Source organism: Strix uralensis, chromosome 7, assembly GCF_047716275.1.
Source record: "Strix uralensis isolate ZFMK-TIS-50842 chromosome 7, bStrUra1, whole genome shotgun sequence".
In the NCBI taxonomy this organism is placed as follows: Eukaryota; Metazoa; Chordata; class Aves; order Strigiformes; family Strigidae; genus Strix; species Strix uralensis.
In genome coordinates this window covers 21,351,510-21,370,969 of record NC_133978.1, presented here as the reverse complement: position 1 = coordinate 21,370,969, position 19,460 = coordinate 21,351,510, and the positions used below count along the sequence as shown (strand labels likewise).

The following is a 19,460-nucleotide window of genomic DNA, read 5'->3' as shown; positions in this document are numbered from 1 at the left end:
GCTTCAGTTTATCATGGTGTCTTGTAGCTGTGACAGCCCTGGAGCCTGGGCTGTCTGGAGACAGGTCTGATCCTGAGGTCCTTCAGACACTCCCAGGGAGGTTTTCCCCAGAACACAGCAACACATCCATCTTAAAAAGGTGGCAATACAGAATGCCAGTGCACATGGTCCCCACTAAACCTGTCACTACATCACATAGCACACTAAACAGTGTAGCACTGGGAGTTCTTAGCAGTGGTCTGGTACAACTCATTTGTATCGACATTAAGCCCACAGAGCCTATTTGAGGTTAACTATTGTGGAATACCAGTGATTAAGATATCTGAAAAACATTTACAGTGGTCCTGTAATAGCAGCCATAGTCTGCACCAACTACAAGGAAAAAGAAGTCTCAGCAAAGTGAAAAATGCCTGGAAAAGAAGTATTTTGCATGTGGTTGAAAAACTGACATTCATCTCATTTTCACAATATTCTTCAACTGAAATGGTGTCAGCACCCACAACTGCAAACCAAATTGTTTCCCTGACAAAAAAAGAGAAGCATCACAACTTCATAAATATGGTGCTAGTTTTGTGAAGTAACTTGAAATGCAATTTAAGGAGTGTGAAAATAGACATTAGGAGACTTCTTAGTGTCAACCACTGTGTTAGAAACCATATAACCAGAAGTCTGTTCCCTAACACTCAGACCTAGGACTCTACCAAGTAACAACTGCCTCTCCATTTATGATATTTCAGATCTCCTCCCAATTACACAGGGAGTCAGCTGCCATTTTAGTTATCCAGAGTTAGGTGTTAGTATCCTCTTTTCTCAACATCTGAATCTAAGGTACAGAGAGAGTTACTAAAGCGTTCTGGAAACAAACTACAACAGAACAAAACTGTTGGCAACCAGAGAGGCACAAACAACTAAATTTCTCCTTTCCATATCACACTAATGATTATATTCTGCTTTGTTTACACGATAACCACATCTTTGTCCTGCAGACAATTGTGTGTGTTGGGAACAAATTGCAATGTGCCTCTCTGGACACAAGTGTTCACAGAGTTCTGGGGTCTCTACTTTTTGGGAAAGGGTAGATAAAAGTCTTTGCATTGGCCTGTTCAGAGGCAGAAACCTAATACATCACCCAGTTCCAAATTTCCACCTGCTCCAGAAATATGGGGGGGCGGAAGTTCTAGCTTTGTGACATTATACATCATTACACTGGAAAAGAGCATCCCTGATTTTTCACATCACCAGTTCCTGGCAACAGCGGTGTCTGTGTCCAACTGTCTGGATTATTCTAACAGTGGGGAAACAACTGACAGTTACTTAGTACCATAGGAGCCACACTGGGAGCACTGGGCTGTTCACTAGAAGCACGCATCAGACTGTGGCTGGATGTTCTTGGGCACCTGAGACCCCGGCACACTTGACCTGGACAAGATGGGATAGATCCCATTTTGGGAAGAGTTGCCACTCAGGTTGTTTCCCTGAACATGTTCCATCCCCCAACCTTCTGCTTCTTCTTTCCCCAGCTGGTCTAGTCTCTGGGGGAGCAGGTCTTCCTGATTGGGTTCTTCCTCCTGTGAAGCAGAAGGAAGAGTGACCTGCAATGTTAGCAAGCTACCAAGAAGTCTAGCAACACTCCAGGAGAGAGACAAGGTGTGTATGATACTTAAATATCTTCCCACATTCTTCCAGAAATTAGTACAAGCCTGCCTGCCTATTAAAGATCCAATATACTGTTTTCTGCAATACACTGATGAATGCACATTCAAGCATTAGACAAATGAGGAGAGATTCATCCTTTTTTACCCTCTACGAGAACAGTCACAGAAATGCCGTGGCAAAGCAAATTGCAAACACTCAAATATGCTTTCAGGCATGTTCATATGAGAAGTAGGACCCCCCAAAACACTCTCAGATGGGAAGGGATCACAAGACTACTCTGCAAAAGAGAGGCTTCTTTCTGACCTTCTCCGCTAGGTCACTTTGTGTTCTTTGGCTATTCTCATTATCAAAGCCGTAAAAATATGAGGTGATGACATGGCTCCCACATGGCTTGCTGCCTTTGACTTTAAAGCTGAAGACCCAAAATATGCTGGTTGACTGGATATAGGCAGTCTTTGGCAAAAGTCACAATTCTGCAATAATGGGCATACCACTAACAATCTTCCACCTTCACCTGTGTGATAGATAATCCACAGGCAAGATGTTGTTAAGATCACAGTGCACAACACTGTCATGAGCTGCTCTTGCTGGGAAGGACAGTACGAGGGTTTTTTTATGTCTGAGGATAAGTAGGTACAAAGCAACTGAAGACAAGTGAATTGCACCCACTGCCACAGGAATGAGTTTGGCCTCAAAGGAGTTGGAAGGTATGTTAAAAGGTACCATGGTTAACTGGGGGGACATGAAAGCAAGAGGCTTTGTGTCACTTTGCTTGAACAGAAAAGGCTTGATCGTACAAAATGTTGACCCTGCCCAGTCCTTTTTGTCTTATGTCAGTGGGGACTGGAAAAGCAAAGATGATACTAGGCCCTCTCACACAGCAGGGCTGGTCACGTGCCCTGAAGCTGGTTCAAATGCATAATGGAGAGCTACCAACCTTGCTAACATTATCCAGTGGTTTGCCCAACAGGTCCTTCCTCTTCAGCTTGTTTCTTTCCAGCGTGTCTAGCTTGCTCACCACTGCATCAATCTTGGAACCAATGCTGTTTATGGACTGTTCCAGCTGCAGCACACGTTGCAGGAGGCTGGGGGAGACATGGAGAGTATTTGCAAGGTTTTTCTTGTAATGAACAGTAGGATTTTCAGCAGACATCTTATGGACAATGGGCCAGACCTCAAATATGAGTGAATGCTCCACATCAGATAATTGATTCATACCTACTGAAGACATAACTCCCTGCTACACTGTGTTTTCAACTGTAATCAGTGTTTCTGCTTAGGATGGATCCCAGCCAGTTTGGATCACAGTCCAGCCACAATACAATCCCATTATTAAATATTGCACCTGTCTCTCCTCTGATATGGCCCTATGTGGATTGCTCAGTGTTTCTCAGTAGCAGAATCAGGATGTCCTGATTCTCTGTGCTGTATTTATCCCATGCTCCTCCTGTGTAAGGAACAGTCAAGTGTAATTCTCAGATCTGGAGGATGAAGGCCAACTAGGCTATAAAATCGAGGATATTTATTCCCACAGGACCTTCTGTAGAGGTATCAACTTCCCCTGGCCCAGTTATCCAGGTTACCTTCTGGCCTGAAACATGACAGTATATTGTCTGTGGCCAGCTGACAGCTGCAGAGGTTATTCAAGAGGCAGAAAGCAAAATTTCTTAACTCAATCTTTTATAGGAACAAGCAAACTACATTACAAGAACTGTCCCAGTTCTCTCCCAACCTGCTCATTGACACATGTGCAAGATAAAAAGGGACAAGATCTTACTGAAACGGCTCAGCATCAGTGTAAACAGTTACACCAGGGAAGGAAGCAGCAGGAAATCAGACCCCTCATTTGCAGAGGGATTAAACTACTGTCAGCACAAACATACACTTGGAACTCTTCTTTGGAGACCCAGGTGGCCTGTCTTGCTTCCAGGTAGGTCAGATTCTCATCCAGGTTGTTGTCGCTACAGGATTTCCCCAAATTTTCAATCTCTGTATTCAGAGCAACCTAGAAGATAGATAAAGAAACTCCTGCAAAGTTGGATACTAACTCTGTGTCAGCTTCACTGTGAATAACACAGAGTTTCACAGGCAGTGATATATTCAGCTGCTATCCAGGCAGAGTTGGAGCTGTATTTGAGTTGCCTGCTTAGTTTATACCACAAACCCAAAGATTCCAGAGATCACTTTGGAGTGATCTCTACCAACGAGGGGGTTTCTTTCCTTGCCCTTTTTTTACCCTTTTTGCCTCTAGGTCATGCTTCATCTGCTGTTGCTCCTCTTCATCAAGGATGTGATTGCCATCTTTGTCAAACCTGGAGAAGGCTGCTGTGATCTCATGGTCTGCATGTCCCAGTCTGCAAAAGAATAGAAAGAGAAAGCTCAAAGCACTGAATTACACTGTTAAGCTCTAACAGTGCAGGAACACCTCTTTTGAAATGAGTGTATTGTTTTCTCCCGCCAGTGACAAACCTAAACATCCCACATGGGAAAGACATAGTAACACAAACCTATTTAGAACAGATTAAACATCTGAGGAAAGATGACAACTACTTTTTTTTTTTTTTTTTTTTTTTTTGAGTCTTACATTGCCCAGATCTGAGCTAACAGCTCTCCCAGTCTTGAAAACCAGAGAATTTAAATTACCTGTATTACCAAGAGAAAGGGCTAGGTAGGCAACCCTCAAGCTGACTCACTTACTCCTTCAAGCTGTTCTTGAAGTCTTCAAAGTCCAGTTCTTTCGTTCCATTCTGCAGTGCTTTCTGCACATCAGAAATCTGCTCTTTCTTCAGCTTCAGCTTCATGAGCGTCCGGTTGTAGCTCTGTTACCAAGGGTGCAAACAGCCACGGAATCATACAGGCAGAACAGTGAAAAACAGGGCAGAGCACAATGCAGTATGGGTGAGCAGATGCCAAGTAATACAGGGAGAGTTTAAGCTTTCCAGAGGCAAATATACAACACTGCTGAATGAACCCCATCTCTAAACTAGGATCACACCTTCAACGCAACACCAACATGGTAGCCGGGGTCTCCATGCAAAGTTTGCCCTCTCCTTTTCTCCTCCCGACTCTCTCTTTATGACATCTCCCAGTCATCAGCTGTTTAAGATAATGTCGCAAATACTCTGCAGAATATTGGTCCCACAGCACAGAGCTGTAACCTTCCAGGACCTTTTCTGGAATTTCCCATGGGAAATCCAGATATAACCCACTAGATTTGCACCACTGTAACATGCTCAGCTTAGCAAAATAGGACCTGCCAATTTATTGATCAAAGTACACTCTATCAAGGACTATCAAGGACTCTATCAAGCTTTGTCTAGAGACTTTCCTGGGAAGAAAAGTCTTTCAGAAACACTGCCAGCAAGTAACAGGATTCCCCCAAGCCCTGCTTTCTCATCTTCTCATTGCCAAAGGATCTGGGAGCTTGATTTATCCCAGAAGGGAACTCTAACTCCTGTGTGCACCAAGAATGTGGACCTGCAGTTGGCAACCACTATTTCTCTCTAGTAAATTCCATGTAGGTCAGGAACTTTCAGAAAATGCTTCAGTATTTAGCTAGAAAGTAGCACAGCTTTCACCATTCATCACCTGCTTCAAGATGTCCGAGAGCTGCAGCTCATCCTTCTGGCTTGAAAGCTCCTCCTTAACTTCTGAGTACGTGTCATTGATGATTGCCAGAAACATATTCTAGAAAAATGGGAAGAAGAGATATGAATAAGCATGAGGCATCTTGCCTGCTCCAGCAGCTCATGAAGCAGCAAGAGACAGAGGCAGGCACGGACGTGCAGGGCTTAGTTAAACAAGGGGCTGTTTCCACATGGGGTATCCCTCGGGCAAACTAAAGTGGTTGAAGGGAAGGCCCACTCCAGCCACACAGTGCTTTCTCACTGTGAGGGAGGTCCTTGCAGTTAAAGGAGTGGTTGAAGGTACCCAGTTCAAATACCACCTTTGGTAGCCTCTCCTGCAAGATCTTAGGTTACACTTGGATTCCTGGCACTGGGTGTTTAACTTGGTCATTACGAGCATCCCTCTGCATCCATTGCCTAGAAAGCCAGAGACTGTCCCCATGCTTTGTTCACTGCCTGCTATAGAGCAGCTGAACTGATCCCCTTGAATTCAGCTACCACATCAGTGGTATTCCCAGTCAGTTTTAGTCTTCACCCTAAAGGATATGAATATGGCTCTTAATCCCCCTCATCATCAAATCCCCAATTGCAATGATGTGCTCTTTGTCTACTTCAGTCTATTTGCACTGCAGAGCTATCACAACAGAAACTTCTTTTCTCTCTAAGCTTTTGCACTGCACCTAACTCGGGGACTATCAGGAGGGGTCTCGCAAACACTGCTGTCAATATGGGAGCAAGGAGGGCTTTCTTGCTTACCAGGAGCACAAAGAAAACAAAGAACACATAGGTGACAAAGTAAATAGGCCCAAGGACCCTGTTGGCATTGTCAATGGAATTGTAGTCAAAATCACCAAGAATTATCCGAAACTGAGTGAAGCTGGAGGAGAGAAAGAGCACAAGGTCATGCAAAGGCACATAAATTTATCCTACATCTTCAGACAGTTCTGAGGTGAACCCTGAATCTGCCTGCAGCCCAGATGGTCACAGGCACAAGCCAGAGCAGGGTCTAAGTCACTCAGTCTGACTGGTGAGTTAAATTTACCCACAGTATTTCAGGGGTGAAGCAAGCTGATCTGGTTAGAGCAAGAGCTGGCTGGAAAGGAAAACATGGTTTCCCCACAAGTTTCTGGTTGCCCAAAGTGTGTTTTGGTCTAAATAGCAGTTAAACAGGCAAAAGCCACAAAACCAACCTGAATTTTCCCTTATAAAGGCACTTGACTCACTGAAGCCTTCTCTTTCAAGAGAGTTCATGAGACTGTGAAGAGGATGTTAGTAACGGACAATGCTCTTCAACTTTTGCAATTCATAGCCCCTATAATGAAGCAAGTTTCTATTGATCAGAAGTTTGCTTATCTCTGTTCACTTGTAGACCCCTTAAAGGCAGCACCTGGATGCCAGAGGCCTGTGGAACACAGGCTGGAAAACGCTGCTGTAGCAGATACCTCTCAGGTATCTTGCTACATTATATGTGGGACTTCCCTGGAGACTGATCAGTGAAATGACCCTCATTAAGAAGTATTGTCCAATTAAAAAAATGAAACGAAAAGAAAAAGAAAGAAAAAAAAAAAAAAGAAAAAAGACAGACAGAAAGATACAGACTGTGAAGTCATGTGCAGGGAAAAGGACCTTGAGAGTCTGGAGTCCAACTATCCTGTCTGAAAAATGCAAAATTCCATTTCAGATTCCTTGCATTTGGACTATTTGGGGAGCTGGGAATGTTTTCCAGGTCTAAGGAAGATGAATATGGCATTGCTTCCTCTTCTTTGGTTTAAAATGCCCCAATTCAGTGAAGTTGAAGTGTCTCCTTACAATAAGAAATTACTTTTATCTCTTTTGTTTTGAAAATGCCTACTTAATCTTATTTAGACTATTATACAACATATTTTAGAAAACTTCATGTTGAATTTTTATTAAAATTAACATATTATAACACTACCAATTTTCAGAAATTTATCCTTTCAGAAGTTTATCCCTTTTCAGAAGTTTATCCTAACTAGGCCTAAAGCCATCTGACAGTGTATAGAAACACAACTTTGCCAAGATCTCAGTGCCAGTCAGACAGTGCCTTTCTACTGCCTTTACAGACCCATAGCGGGCAAGAAGGTAACAAAAGGTTCTGCAGAACAAAAACTAAATTATCAGCTGAGCTATGATGCTTTTCTGCAGAAAGACATTAAGCTACTCTACGTGTTGAGTACCCTTGGTGAACCTAACAGCTCCACATGAAGGGAAAGCTGTCTAGGCTTAGCAAACTGAAACTTCTCACTAAACGTTCCCATGGAAAGGCTGGGTTTTCTGTTGAGTTGTAGGGCTGCAAGGAGTCTCAAAGTCTGGTAGGATCAGCTACTTGTATCCCTACCAATAAACATCATACAACCAGAAATCTGTCTGTAACCATCAATCTTCTCACTGCTTTCTTTTGTCCATGTCACAGCTGGCGGACTGTGACTTGTCAACCACTGTGGCTTTATTGCAACTAGATATAACAGGTATCTGATTGACATTCAGATCTGCAATTGGGGAGAGGTTAAAAAACAGTTAAAATTCTTTTGATGAAATGATAGAAACATGGTTCTGACTTACACACTTACATGCATTTAACAAAGGTACTGAAGTTTTCCACTTGTGACCCAAAAAGGAGGTAACCCAGCTGGGCATATGCAAAGAAGACAATGAAGAACATAATGGCAAAGCCCAGGATGTCCTTGGCACAACGTGCCAATGTGGAGGAGAGCTGGGTCATCGTTTTGTTAAAGCTAATATACTTGAATATCTGCAAGAAGAAAGAACAGGGACAAAGTTAGGCCAAACCATCAGCTAGGTCATTCTCTCTCATACGTGTATGCTTACTAAGACAAGAGGTTCACTACAGTACCAAAGGACAGAGAAGACAGCCAGGCTAGGAGAATGGTGGCTTAGTTTTCAGGATATTTGTCCCAGGTGTGCCACCATCTTCCTGTGGGATCATAAACACATGACTGTTCCTTGTGTCAAGGGAAAAATGTAAAGAGGGATGGCTATAAGGGCAAATGTCTTGAGGCTAATGAGGACCCCCAAGTACAGTGTGGCTTTCCACCATGCCAAGATGCTTTGGTTGAAATGCAAAGTCCATGCCAACAGATGGCTCATTTCTAGTTGTTGGGTGGCCATCATGAAAGGAAAACATGGCTTGGCAGATTATCCTCCAAAATACTAAAATAATAGAGGATGGACAAAGTTATCTTGTACTCAGCATTTTCTAAACCACTTTTACACCACAGCGTCTGAGCTCCTCTCCCTGTCCACTATCTCCAAATAACTGGCCTCATAACGCAGCTTGAAAAGTTGTCTGGATTTACCGCAAAACAGAGCATGTGACTTTGAGAGGGAAATCCTCTGTTATATAGCTGTTACTCTCATTCACTCAGAGGGATGGAAGAGTCAACCCCCAAGCTACCTCGAGGAAGAGGTCTGAGACTGGAGGCCTGGCACCTCCCACACCCCCTACAATACCTTGATCCAGGCAAAGAATAAGTTGACTGCATTCATATTGTTGTATTGTGTCTGCCAGAATGCCAAGAACTCGAAGTCCGCGTAGGTGTTGGGGTGTTTCAGCAACTCTCCCAACAGTCTGTTCACCTCAATGGTGCGAAAGATGTGAAACCCAATAGCGACAATGGAGAGCTGCAAAGAGAAAGAGTCTGCAGTGACCGCTGTACCTGTGCTTTCCACAGAAATTAAAGTGTCACAGAATTCCTTGGTATCACACTTCAGAACTGCGGTCTACTGGTGGGGGATGGAAATAAGGTCATAATGTGCTGAATGATGCCTTGACTTCACAGCCTCTCAGGCATCTTTAAGGGAAGATTTTTCTTCTAACAGCTGATAGAAGACCATGTGTCCATTTACTCAGCTAGTTTATTTTACTATTAGAGCAAAATATGTGCCAGCTCTTGCCTTATCTAGACCAGTTTCCCCGTTCCTTCATTTCTTTTGGCTCTTATACCTCTCTGCCATTGCTACTCCCAAAAGAACGTGCAAGATCCTCACCAGAATGACAACTACATCCAGGATGTTCCAGATGCTGGTGAAGTACTGAAGCTTGTGGATACGCAGCTCCAAAATCTCCTCCACAACATAGTAGAAGATGAAGACACAGAAGACAATTTCACAGGCAACAATGAAGAAGTCCCATGTGCTGACATATCGTATAAGCTTGACTGTCCGGATTTGCCAGGAGGGAATTGCACCACCAGTGGCTGGAAACTCAACCACTAACCTTGAAGGGGACAAGAAAACTCTGATAATTACAAACAGGGGGATGGAAGCTCTTAGATAATTTTGAGAGGCATCAAACCCGATGGTGAGGCATCCACCAAACCATGAGTGGAAGAGTTGTGCATGTGTTCACACAGCCTTATCTCTGCTGCTTCACTGCCCATGATAGGAAAGGGTGAAAGGTGAAGAGAATTGTGACTGGTTATGTCAGGAAGACCAAGCCTTCATACTAATCCATATACCCCCCTGGTGGACTGTATTAAAATATTTGCATTTTAATAAACTGTGGCATTGAGGAAGAAGCAAGAGGCAGAAGAATTTTCAGTGGGACTCAGCTTACCTCAGAACGCAGAACAGATTGATATTTGCATTATACACAGAGAAATCAATGAAGACAACTCGTGTCCCCCGATCCAGCCACAATTTCTCCTTCAAGACTTGCAGGGCTTCAGCACTCTCTTCTCTGGTCAACTTGAGGTCTATGTAGTATCCTCCCCCACTGTAACTAGTTAGTCTTCCCCAGTGAGATGAGCCACCCAGCTCCTCCTCAGAATGGTACCTCCACCTGCAACAGACAAGCCATAAGCAAAGGCATCGCCACCCCAGGCTTGAATATGACCTTGTAGCCAGGAGAAACTAGACTATATCTTCAAGGGACAGAGCAGTTTTTAATTAAAGAGTTGACACTTAATTCCTATTCCAGATCTGAGCCTACATCAGCTCTTCACTATTGTTAGATTTCTGATCTAGTGCTTCCCAGCAGTGACACAACATGACTTGTGATACTATGGAGGGAAAATTCTGCAGGTTTGTTGGTTATGCTTGGCCTTATTGATAGACAAAAAGGACTTGCTGCCTCTGACTGCAAGGGGAATTCCAACCTTATGTGAGAAACTCAACCCCGGGCATCCTGCAGCTCAGCAGATCTTATTTTAACTAGGAAAGTCTAATTTGGATTTTCTAATCCTGAACAGCAGAAAATGTGCTTACGCTGTTCCATTGATGAGCCCAAAGGAGATCCTTTCCTCCTTGTCTTCTGAGTATACATCATAGCAGCCTGAGATTTCCTCCTTGAAGTCATCATGGACCAGACAGGAATTGTTCTTCACCTTCAGTTGCCGCATGCGTGGGACACCCAGCAGCAGGTTCTCATAATAGATGTATGACTGGGCACTGTGCACTGCCAGGGACTCATTGTTGTACCACCTTGTCCAGTAAAGATTATCCAGAAGCGGCCCTTGTGCATACTGCAAGAGAGGGAGAGGAAAACAACCTCCTCATAGCCCACACATCAGAGGGATTTTCTTAGCCTGGGCTTGAGATAGTAAGACCTGACCCACCCCTTTCGAATCCCCAAGATGGAAAGTAGTAGAAGCTTGTGTTGGATGTATGCTAAGGAGGGGAAAGACCAGGGCTGGTGGTAGGAGATGCTGGGCAGCAGGGTTGTTGTCTCCTCACAGGCCTGTAATGTGGTTGCTGCACCTTGTTGGGCTAATGAAGGGACAAGAGCTCTACAATTCTCTTTGTCCCTTCCACTTCAGTGAGCACAAGTCTCAAGGAATTGCCTTGGCATGGGGTGTGAACTGTGAAAAGGGTGTGTGCCAGTGCCCTGGAAACAGTGGGAGAAAACCAATAGTGCCATAGTTCGCTGTACTTTTTTAATATAACAGAATTTCTGGCTGACTGTCAGAGATAAGCAGTTGCAATATCTCAACAGCATTCACTGTGGTTCATATTATTCCTTCACCAGTTCTCTGATAGAAATGTGTTAGACCCCAGACATCTTTTTCCCTCGTTATTCTCTTCAGTAAAAGTCAGTGCAAATTTAAATCCAGGTTCTTCATAAAGAATTTATAGATCAGACCAGTCCAGGCATAAATTACAGGCAGGTTAAGTATGCTGTTCCTACAATTGCCCATGAAAATGGACATAGGTCTATTAGTAAGACACCAACATGAAGACACTGGACTGGAGGATTCAAAGCCATTTCTACCACAAGGAAACCTGGAGTAAATCACTTGGCCTCTCCGGGCCAGTCCTCCCTGTCTGTGCAATGAGCATCATATCACAGCAATTTATTTTTGTTATGTCCTGCCTGTTTAACTGGTACGTTACTGGGGAGTAGGCTCTTCTGGGCACACACAACACTTAGCCTAGCCAGTATTCTGGCCACAGTGCACACAGGGATAAATTATATTTTAAATCAGTGGATATTTTGCATGCAGATTATATTCTAACTATTGCTAGTAGCTGGCAAAAGCTCGTGGCAGCAAAATGCCTTGCTGAAATCACTAGGTAGCACATTCAGAGGAACTGAATATCCGAGTATAGCTGAGATTTCCAGGGTTCCCCATGCCAGGCCAGATTTGCACTCACCACCCAGAAGTCAGCCATGCTGCTGATGGACTGGAATGAGACACGGCCGTCCGAAGAGGTCTGCAGGAAAAGCTCAGACATCACTTTGGTGTAGTAATAGGCATTGGAACTTGTCATTCCATATGTCACTAAGAGAAGAGACAAGAATGAATATTGGAGCCTTATATATTTATATATTCACTTTCTGTGTAGCTTATACTATCACAGGTAAGCCAAGCAAAGCACAAGAGAAGAAATCTTGGGAACTATAATCATATTACTTTCTGCTTTCTTAAGGATTTGCAAACTTATCTGTTGCATATTCCAGAATTTAAAGTGTCAGACTGAGAGACTATAAGAGTATAGAAGCCAGAGAAGACCATTGAATTATGCAACTGAACATCCTGGGAAACAATTTTTGTCCTCAGACAAAATTTCTGAGGGAAATTTTCTTTCTCAGAACAAAGTCCATGATCCGTATTTTGAAGTTCTGATGTGAAGCCATGAAGGTATAGAGACACCCCATTGTCCCAAGTGGAAAGCTCCAGGTAAGTTCTTATCTACCAAGAAACCTCAAAAAGGAGCAGGCTCTAACTTCCACAAATACGTTGTCTCAACTCTCCAATGCTCCTTCCTGCAGAAAGACATCTATCATGGTGATCACTAAGAGCATGTCCTCCTTTTGAAAGGACATCATGAAAATAAAGCAGCTGTCATTCAACGCCCCACCCCCCCCTCCTCTGGATGAGTCAGTGTGCAACCACACAGAGGTCTGTGTGCATGTCTTGGTTCTTTAGGATGAATGACTGAAGCACTGTCTCCCTGGGTCAGTGTGATTGTAACTCAGGCTGGTATTGTCTGTCTGTCTATCCTGCCACAGGGTCCATGAAATATAATCCTCTTCACTGTCCCGTGCCACAGGTGCTCATTTGTGATAATGAATGAACCTTCCCAGAAAACAAACAGCCATTGTTCTACCCAGAAAAAGTCCATTAGCATTCAGTACAGGGACCAGTTAAATCCACCCAAGAACAACAGTGTGAGCTGCCATCTGCTTTATCACCTCAGCCACTCCTTCAGTCTTAGAGGGGAAAATCTCTCTGAACTCTGTGTCTTTGATCTCAGGAAGTTTCTAGAGCTGCTCTCTGGGCTTGAACATTTGCTGTGAAACTAAGAAAAGACCCTGGGCAGATTCTCCCAGGTCTGTGGAGTCAATGGCTAGGACTGATAACGTGGGTGGAAAACACTGCTTAAACCTAACCAGTATCAATTAGGTCTGGAGCAATAGTCAGTTACTTTACTTCTGTGTACAGCTGCTGTTCTGTAGGTTAATGACACACCTGCTTGCTGCAATGAGTGCATGTACAATAAATTTAACACAACAGAGTGAGGAAGTCTAATAATAAAACCTCACATTATTCCTCTGATGCTGCACACAGAAGACACCTGTGAGATATAACAGCTACTTACGTAGACAGATGTCCACCAAGAATACAATATAGACTAGCAGCTCTCGCAGTGTGGTCTTCACATAAAGTTCTCTGTTTTCAGCTGTGTTCTCTGTCAGTGTAGTGCCCCACAGACCTGTTGGGTGTAAAGAAGAAACTGGAGAGTTTTGATGGCCAAAGGCCATGTGAGGAGTTGAAGTCCTGTTCCCAAAGAACACTGTTTAGAGTTGGATTTTTGTCACTTTTCAAGGCAAAACCACTTTTCATTTCAAAACTTGACTAAGAGCTGTAAAAATGTGTTAAATAACCCCTAAAAAGAACTATTCCAGCATGAACAAAAGATTTGGGGCTGACCAAAATTGAAATATATTGGGTTTCTTATTTTGCTAAATCACTCTCCGGTTTTCTGTTTGAGTTCATTATGGACTGATCTTTTCCTGCCTGTTTTTCAGCTTAGTCTTTGCAGAAATCCAGTCTTTGTCACAACTACTCCTGAAACCACAAAATTTCATCTCAGTCATCCATGGGCCAGCAGCTGACCTTCTGATGGGACTTCCATAGCAGAACTGCATTTGATGTTAGCTTTACAACTGTTAGTCCTTTTAGTGTATATTGAACCATCAGGCCCCAAATATTTGTCCCTTGCTTACCTAAAAACTCTTGCAGATTTCTTGTCGGTCATAAGACTCAATCAGATAACCCAACTCAATATTTTCAGCATAAAATTTAGAGCCAAATTATGTTCAGGATGTCTATCAATGGAGCTCTGCTGACTTTATTGCAATACAGTTATGCCAATTGCACCAGCTAGTGACCTGATTTCTTCACACATGTGTGAAAGCAACTCATTAAACATCACCAGCGTTGATCAAAAAGAGAGGAACACTTCCTTTAAAAGGAGCCTTGATATTTTGGTTTGATGAACCGCCTGATACCATTAGTGTGTTTGTTTGTTCTTTTTGTAATGGCTTTCTGTTGTGATTTCTGAAATGCTCCTGAAGTTGAAAGGCGTAAGAACTTCCACTTGAAAGCCTAGTGATGGAAGCCATGTCAATAATACCCATAGTCTTGCTGCTTTCTGCAGCTCCAAGAGAGCTCAGTGCTGATGCCCATCCCCAGTAGCATGCAACAAACACCTTCCTGCAAGCCAGGATCAAAGCTGATCAAAGGCTACACATTTGAAGTCATCTCTGGCAGAGAATGAAGCGTTTTTTCCTTTGGAGCAAGCAAAAGTAATATAGTGGTCTGTGTGCATTTACTCCTGTCCTTTCAAACAGCTCTTTGGCATCTCAACAGACAGCTTTTTGCACCATCAGCTCCCATAGTGACTGTTGCAGCATCCACCCTCGCTCCTGGACAGACAAAGCAGTTGCCTGTTCTGGACATGCCAGACCAGCAACAGAAATGAGAGCCTGGAGAAGATCATGTGCAGGAGAGAGTATCGTGTGGTCTACAAGAATCTCCACAACGGAGAAAAACAAGGGGAAACAACCCACCCATCTGTTCATGTCACTTTTAAATAACCCCCTCATCTCTAGATATGGCTATATCACAATCTTTTAACAGGTTTATTTGTTTTTCCATGAGGCAAGGAACCCCTGCTATCCTACTTGTTGGGAACAGAGGCACAGACTTTCTTCGCTTTGGGAATAGAAGTGTACTCGGGAACACCTAAGTCAGGGACATTCAAATATCCTTGAAAACTTGGTTCAGAGACTTGCCCAAAATTATACCTGCAGGACTATGAGGCTGGTCCAGTACCCTTGCAGATTGCATCCAGTAATTGTAAAACTGTATCAGTTGAGGTTTGGTTTCAGCTGTTTCTTTAGGAAACATGCCATGGAAATATACCACCTCATAGATGAAGCATGTCCCCATCTGTGTCTCCTTTGGCACCACCCACCCCCTTGGGGATGCAGCTATTTTGGACATGACATTTGGAGTAGAAGGATACTCAAGACTAGAAGACACCCAGGCTTCCTTATGGCATCCTGCATGACCATCTAGCACTCGCAAGGCAGAGCAAAGAAAAAAACCCAGAATCTAGACAACAGGCAATGAGTGGAATTTGTAATTCTTGCCTTCCTGCTAGTAACAAGTTACTGGTAGGAATTAATGGCAATATTTGCATGATGTTCTGAGGCTCCTTTTAAACCAGACTTGTGAGCCAGGTGAGTGACTAGCTCGCAGTCTCGGGTACAGCTGGAGATCCTCTTCCAAAGGCAGTGGGAAGCTGGCTGTCCCTCATCAACCCCCATGCCACCCAGATGCCCAGCAAAGTCTGTCTGTAGGCTGGACATGAAACAGCTGGAGTGGCAAGAGGCATGCAAGAACCAGAGCGTGGGAAAGAGCAGTGGCAACTGGAGCAGCAGCTATTCACTGGTAAACCAGTCCAGTAGATGGTGAGAACAAGAAAGGGACTCAGGAAGCCAACTGTGATAAGTACCCACAAAGAGCCACGGACACGTAATCCCAAGGAATGTTTTTTAAGCAAAAAACCCCACAAACTGTCCTTGGCTAAGCAACTTCTCTTTACTACCTCCATTTTCCAGCTGAGACACTAAGGTGATTAAATGAAAGGGAAAGGGGAGAACCAGCAATATTTGAAGAGGCAATGAAAAATAGTGAGCACCTAGTAAAGATGCAAAGGAAGGATGCAAATTCTTCAAGGAAAAAGTCCCCACCTCTGTGAGGCTGATAGAGGCCTTTCTTCCGACTGCACTGGCCTTTGGAACTCATCTTCCCAGCTCTGGTCTGTCCTGCAACCCTATTTACCACTCTTGCTGGCAGGGCACGCTGCTGCAAATCATAGAAGCAGCAAATGCTGTAGTGTCCTGACAGGTATTTTCATTTGCATGCTCCAGTTTCAGCCCTGGCACCTCACAAATGGAACTCTGGTGTTAAAAGTATGGATTTGTTTTGCCTTTTTAAGTCTCAAACAATGCCTAGAAGAAAGGATATCAGAATAAAACAGATAAATGGTATGCTGCTTCTGAACAATCTATAATTACTCACCAAGCCCACCCAGCACTTCTTGGCTGGGAGAAACCTCTAAAGCTTTAGCTCTGGTTTCCATATGAATTAATAGTGTTAGATTGTAACTGCAATTACAAGAAAGAATTGATCATAAAGGGGCTGTGCAACTCAGGACCAGGCTATACTGTTATCCACTCACATGTACCAGTAGAGAGTACAGCTCTGAGAAAGGTTCTTGCCTTACAAGTCAGGAAGAAAAGACACATTGGCAAGAAAATAATAGTTTCCACAAGAAACACAGTTTCTTGCTTTGCCTTCTCTGTTTTTACAGTATTAGGATTTTATGTCTTCTGTAAGAAACTGTTCAACAAATGCTTTTGCCCAGGACTGTATCCTCACAGGAGACCTACCTTGCTCCCAGGTTTTTGATTGCGTCTGAATAAGCCTACATAATATTTCATTCCTCTTTGTCTTTTAAACTGGAGACTAGCACCTCTTTCTTCCACCTGTCTTCAAGCAAAGCCTTGTTTGATAAATTCCTGTTACCCTCTGTATTGCAGTCCTACCAGTGCTAGATTTTCTCTGGTGGATATTTATATCAGTTCTTAAGTTACCATAACACAGGGACCCGTACCACTCCATCTAGAAAACACACACAAAGACAGAATATTTTCATCACCAGAGTGTCGGCTCCTGTGGGTTCAGGACACCTAAGTTCCATCCAAAGCTCTGCCAACAGATTCACTGCACGACCCTGAGCACACCACTAAGTCTGTCTGTACCTCCTGCTTTGTAGTAGAGGTAACATGACAGACCCTGGAGCCACAGCAAGGCACACGGACTGAGGATGCTCCTTCCAGGTCAGCCAAAGACGATATCCAGAGTAATGCTAGTTTATGTTGAGCAGGTTCCTGAGCTACACAAACACTATGGGGTTTCTACTTTCTGCATCCCCCTCCACCCCCACGCCCCCCCATTGCTCTTCCTAAGGGCTAGCAAATCCTTTCTAGTGAGATGTCAAAGCTTTACCTCGGATGCCTCTGAAGATGTAGAAGCAGCGCTTGAGGAAAGAACTTGTCTTCCCATCCACAGCTTTGCTCTGCTCTTCCTGGTAGGGCAGTGGATCCCTCAGCTCTTCAAAGTTCTCATAGGGATTCTCCAGGATGGACTTCGGGTTGTAGATGGCCCGAATCTTCAATGAGGTAGAGGGAGAGCCATTGTAAACAGGATTGTCCCAAGCTTTCTTCCCCACTGCCTCCAGTTCATGCTCCTCTGAGGCTCTAAAGTGGCTCTCAGCTCTGCTGTTTAGGTGAGACGCGCTCATGGCCGGTCACTGCCAGCAGAAAAACTCTTCAACTGGACTTGTGAAGATTGCCAGCCCAGGCTGGAGTTGTAAGCTAACAGAGAGATAGTCAGTCAATGCCAAACAGCTTGCCTGCCTCAGCAGCCAGGGGAGGGCACACGAACAGCTTCCCACAGAGAGCACATCGCCTCTCTCTTTTATACCAGCTCAGCTGGTGACACCTATCAGAGGGGTGGCACTACCCGTCGTTAGGAACCACCGTCAGCCCTATTATCCCAGCAGTCCTGAGAACACCGACACGTCTAGGAGACCACCTCTGCTTCCCAACGGAGATAACAGATCTAGATGCCGGCGTAGGAAGAGGAAGCTGCTAGGAGACAGCCCCTGCATTGGGGGGGGGGGGGGGGGGAGTAGAGGAAGGGGAGGAGGTGGCTGGGATTTAATTGGACCCCTCAGGCTGCCTGCAGCTCAGGTCAGCTTCAGGAGAATCTCCGGCGGGGCGCTGCAAGGGCTGGGGGCCGTGATGAGACCCTGTGCAGGCGCCGTTGGGGAGAGGGGCCGGACGGGGCTGTGCTCAGCGGTCGGGGAAGTTCTGAATTTTTAGTGAAGCGCCAAAGAGCAGAAACGCTCTCGGTGAGCGGCGGCACCGCGGAGCCGGGCAGGCGGCGGCACCAGCAGCTCGCCCCGGGCAGCTGCCGGCACTCGGCTCACAGGCATTGCAATCTGTGTGCCAGGCATTGCGGGCACTCTAGGAGGAAGCCCGGGTTTGGCCTAAAACGTGATCCCGGTCAGCGTTTTCCACAGCATCCTCTTTGCTATCTCATTGTTAAAAGCAGGAGTGAAAAACGGGAGTAAACTTCTAGTGTCATTTTGGAAGCCAGGGATGCACTCTTCTGCTTTTGCAGAATTTCTGTAAGCCCTGCAGTGCCTGATGGCCTTCGGGCAAGACTGAGAAAAAGCAGGATTATACCAGCAAAACTGGAAATAGCAATGGCTAGGAGTTGCCAGCATTCACCCACTGGCCAGTAGCACGTAGTCCCAGGCCCCAGAGGTGCTGGAGGCCTGTGACTGTATGCCTGGAGGGGAGGATCAGGTGATGGCTTAACCCTGGGGTGATAGGTGATGACAAATACATGTACAGCCTGATCCTGGTCCTTCCTCAGGTCTGAATATGTACTCTGGAAGAGGTGCTTCTCCATGGGTACTGATGGCAGCTGTTTCTCTGACGTTACCCAGGGAAACAACATGGCTCTTGCACCTATAGGACCACAGGTTTCAAAGGTACAAGCAAGAGTGTTTTCTCTGGACTATTATATTTGTACAGGTGATGTTGCCAGGCCAGCTGGGATGCGCAGAGATGTCCCCCCGATGTCACCTACCTGATGATGGCACTGAGCAGCTGCTTGAACAACGGTGAGTCAAGACTGAATTTGTCAGAGGGCACGAAGAGGGCAGCCGCTGGTTGGGAGGTCACTGGAGGTCTGGGTTGGATCCTTGGACTGAATTTGGTATTATTAGGGCCCGTTGTGATTTATTGCTCCTTAGCACAATAAGAGTGGTGGAATGGAGTCAATGGGGTGAATGGATGGAAACCATTTGCAGGGCTCTCCAGCAGCTGGAATGCTGAGGGGTGAGACCTTCGTGACAGGCCACATGCCGGGGCTGGGCATCCAGTCACACCCCCGGGACCATACAGCAGATACCTTGCCTGTGCACAGGCAGCGTGGCTTATGGTGCAGAGCTGCTGCTTTGGGAGAGCATGCGGGTTTTTTCCACAGTGCATCTCTTGCTGCCTGTGGCACAGCAATCCCATGCCCCACCACGCCACGCCACACCATG

At 44.9% G+C, this 19,460-nt stretch overlaps 1 protein-coding gene across 1 annotated transcript; it reads right to left on the bottom strand.

Moving 5' to 3' along the window:
• Window positions 1–1,355: 1,355 nt before the first annotated feature.
• Window positions 1,356–17,642, bottom strand: LOC141945623 (polycystin-2-like protein 1). The gene is made up of 15 exons (XM_074874000.1): window positions 17,348–17,642; window positions 13,365–13,478; window positions 11,916–12,043; window positions 10,530–10,786; window positions 9,880–10,104; window positions 9,312–9,540; window positions 8,775–8,945; window positions 7,874–8,055; window positions 6,039–6,159; window positions 5,245–5,343; window positions 4,354–4,475; window positions 3,893–4,010; window positions 3,540–3,661; window positions 2,594–2,741; window positions 1,356–1,568 (listed from the first exon to the last, which is right to left on the bottom strand). The coding sequence occupies exons 1-15, from the start codon at window positions 17,640–17,642 to the stop codon at window positions 1,356–1,358; spliced, it is 2,544 nt and encodes an 847-aa protein (XP_074730101.1).
• Window positions 17,643–19,460: the final 1,818 nt, after the last annotated feature.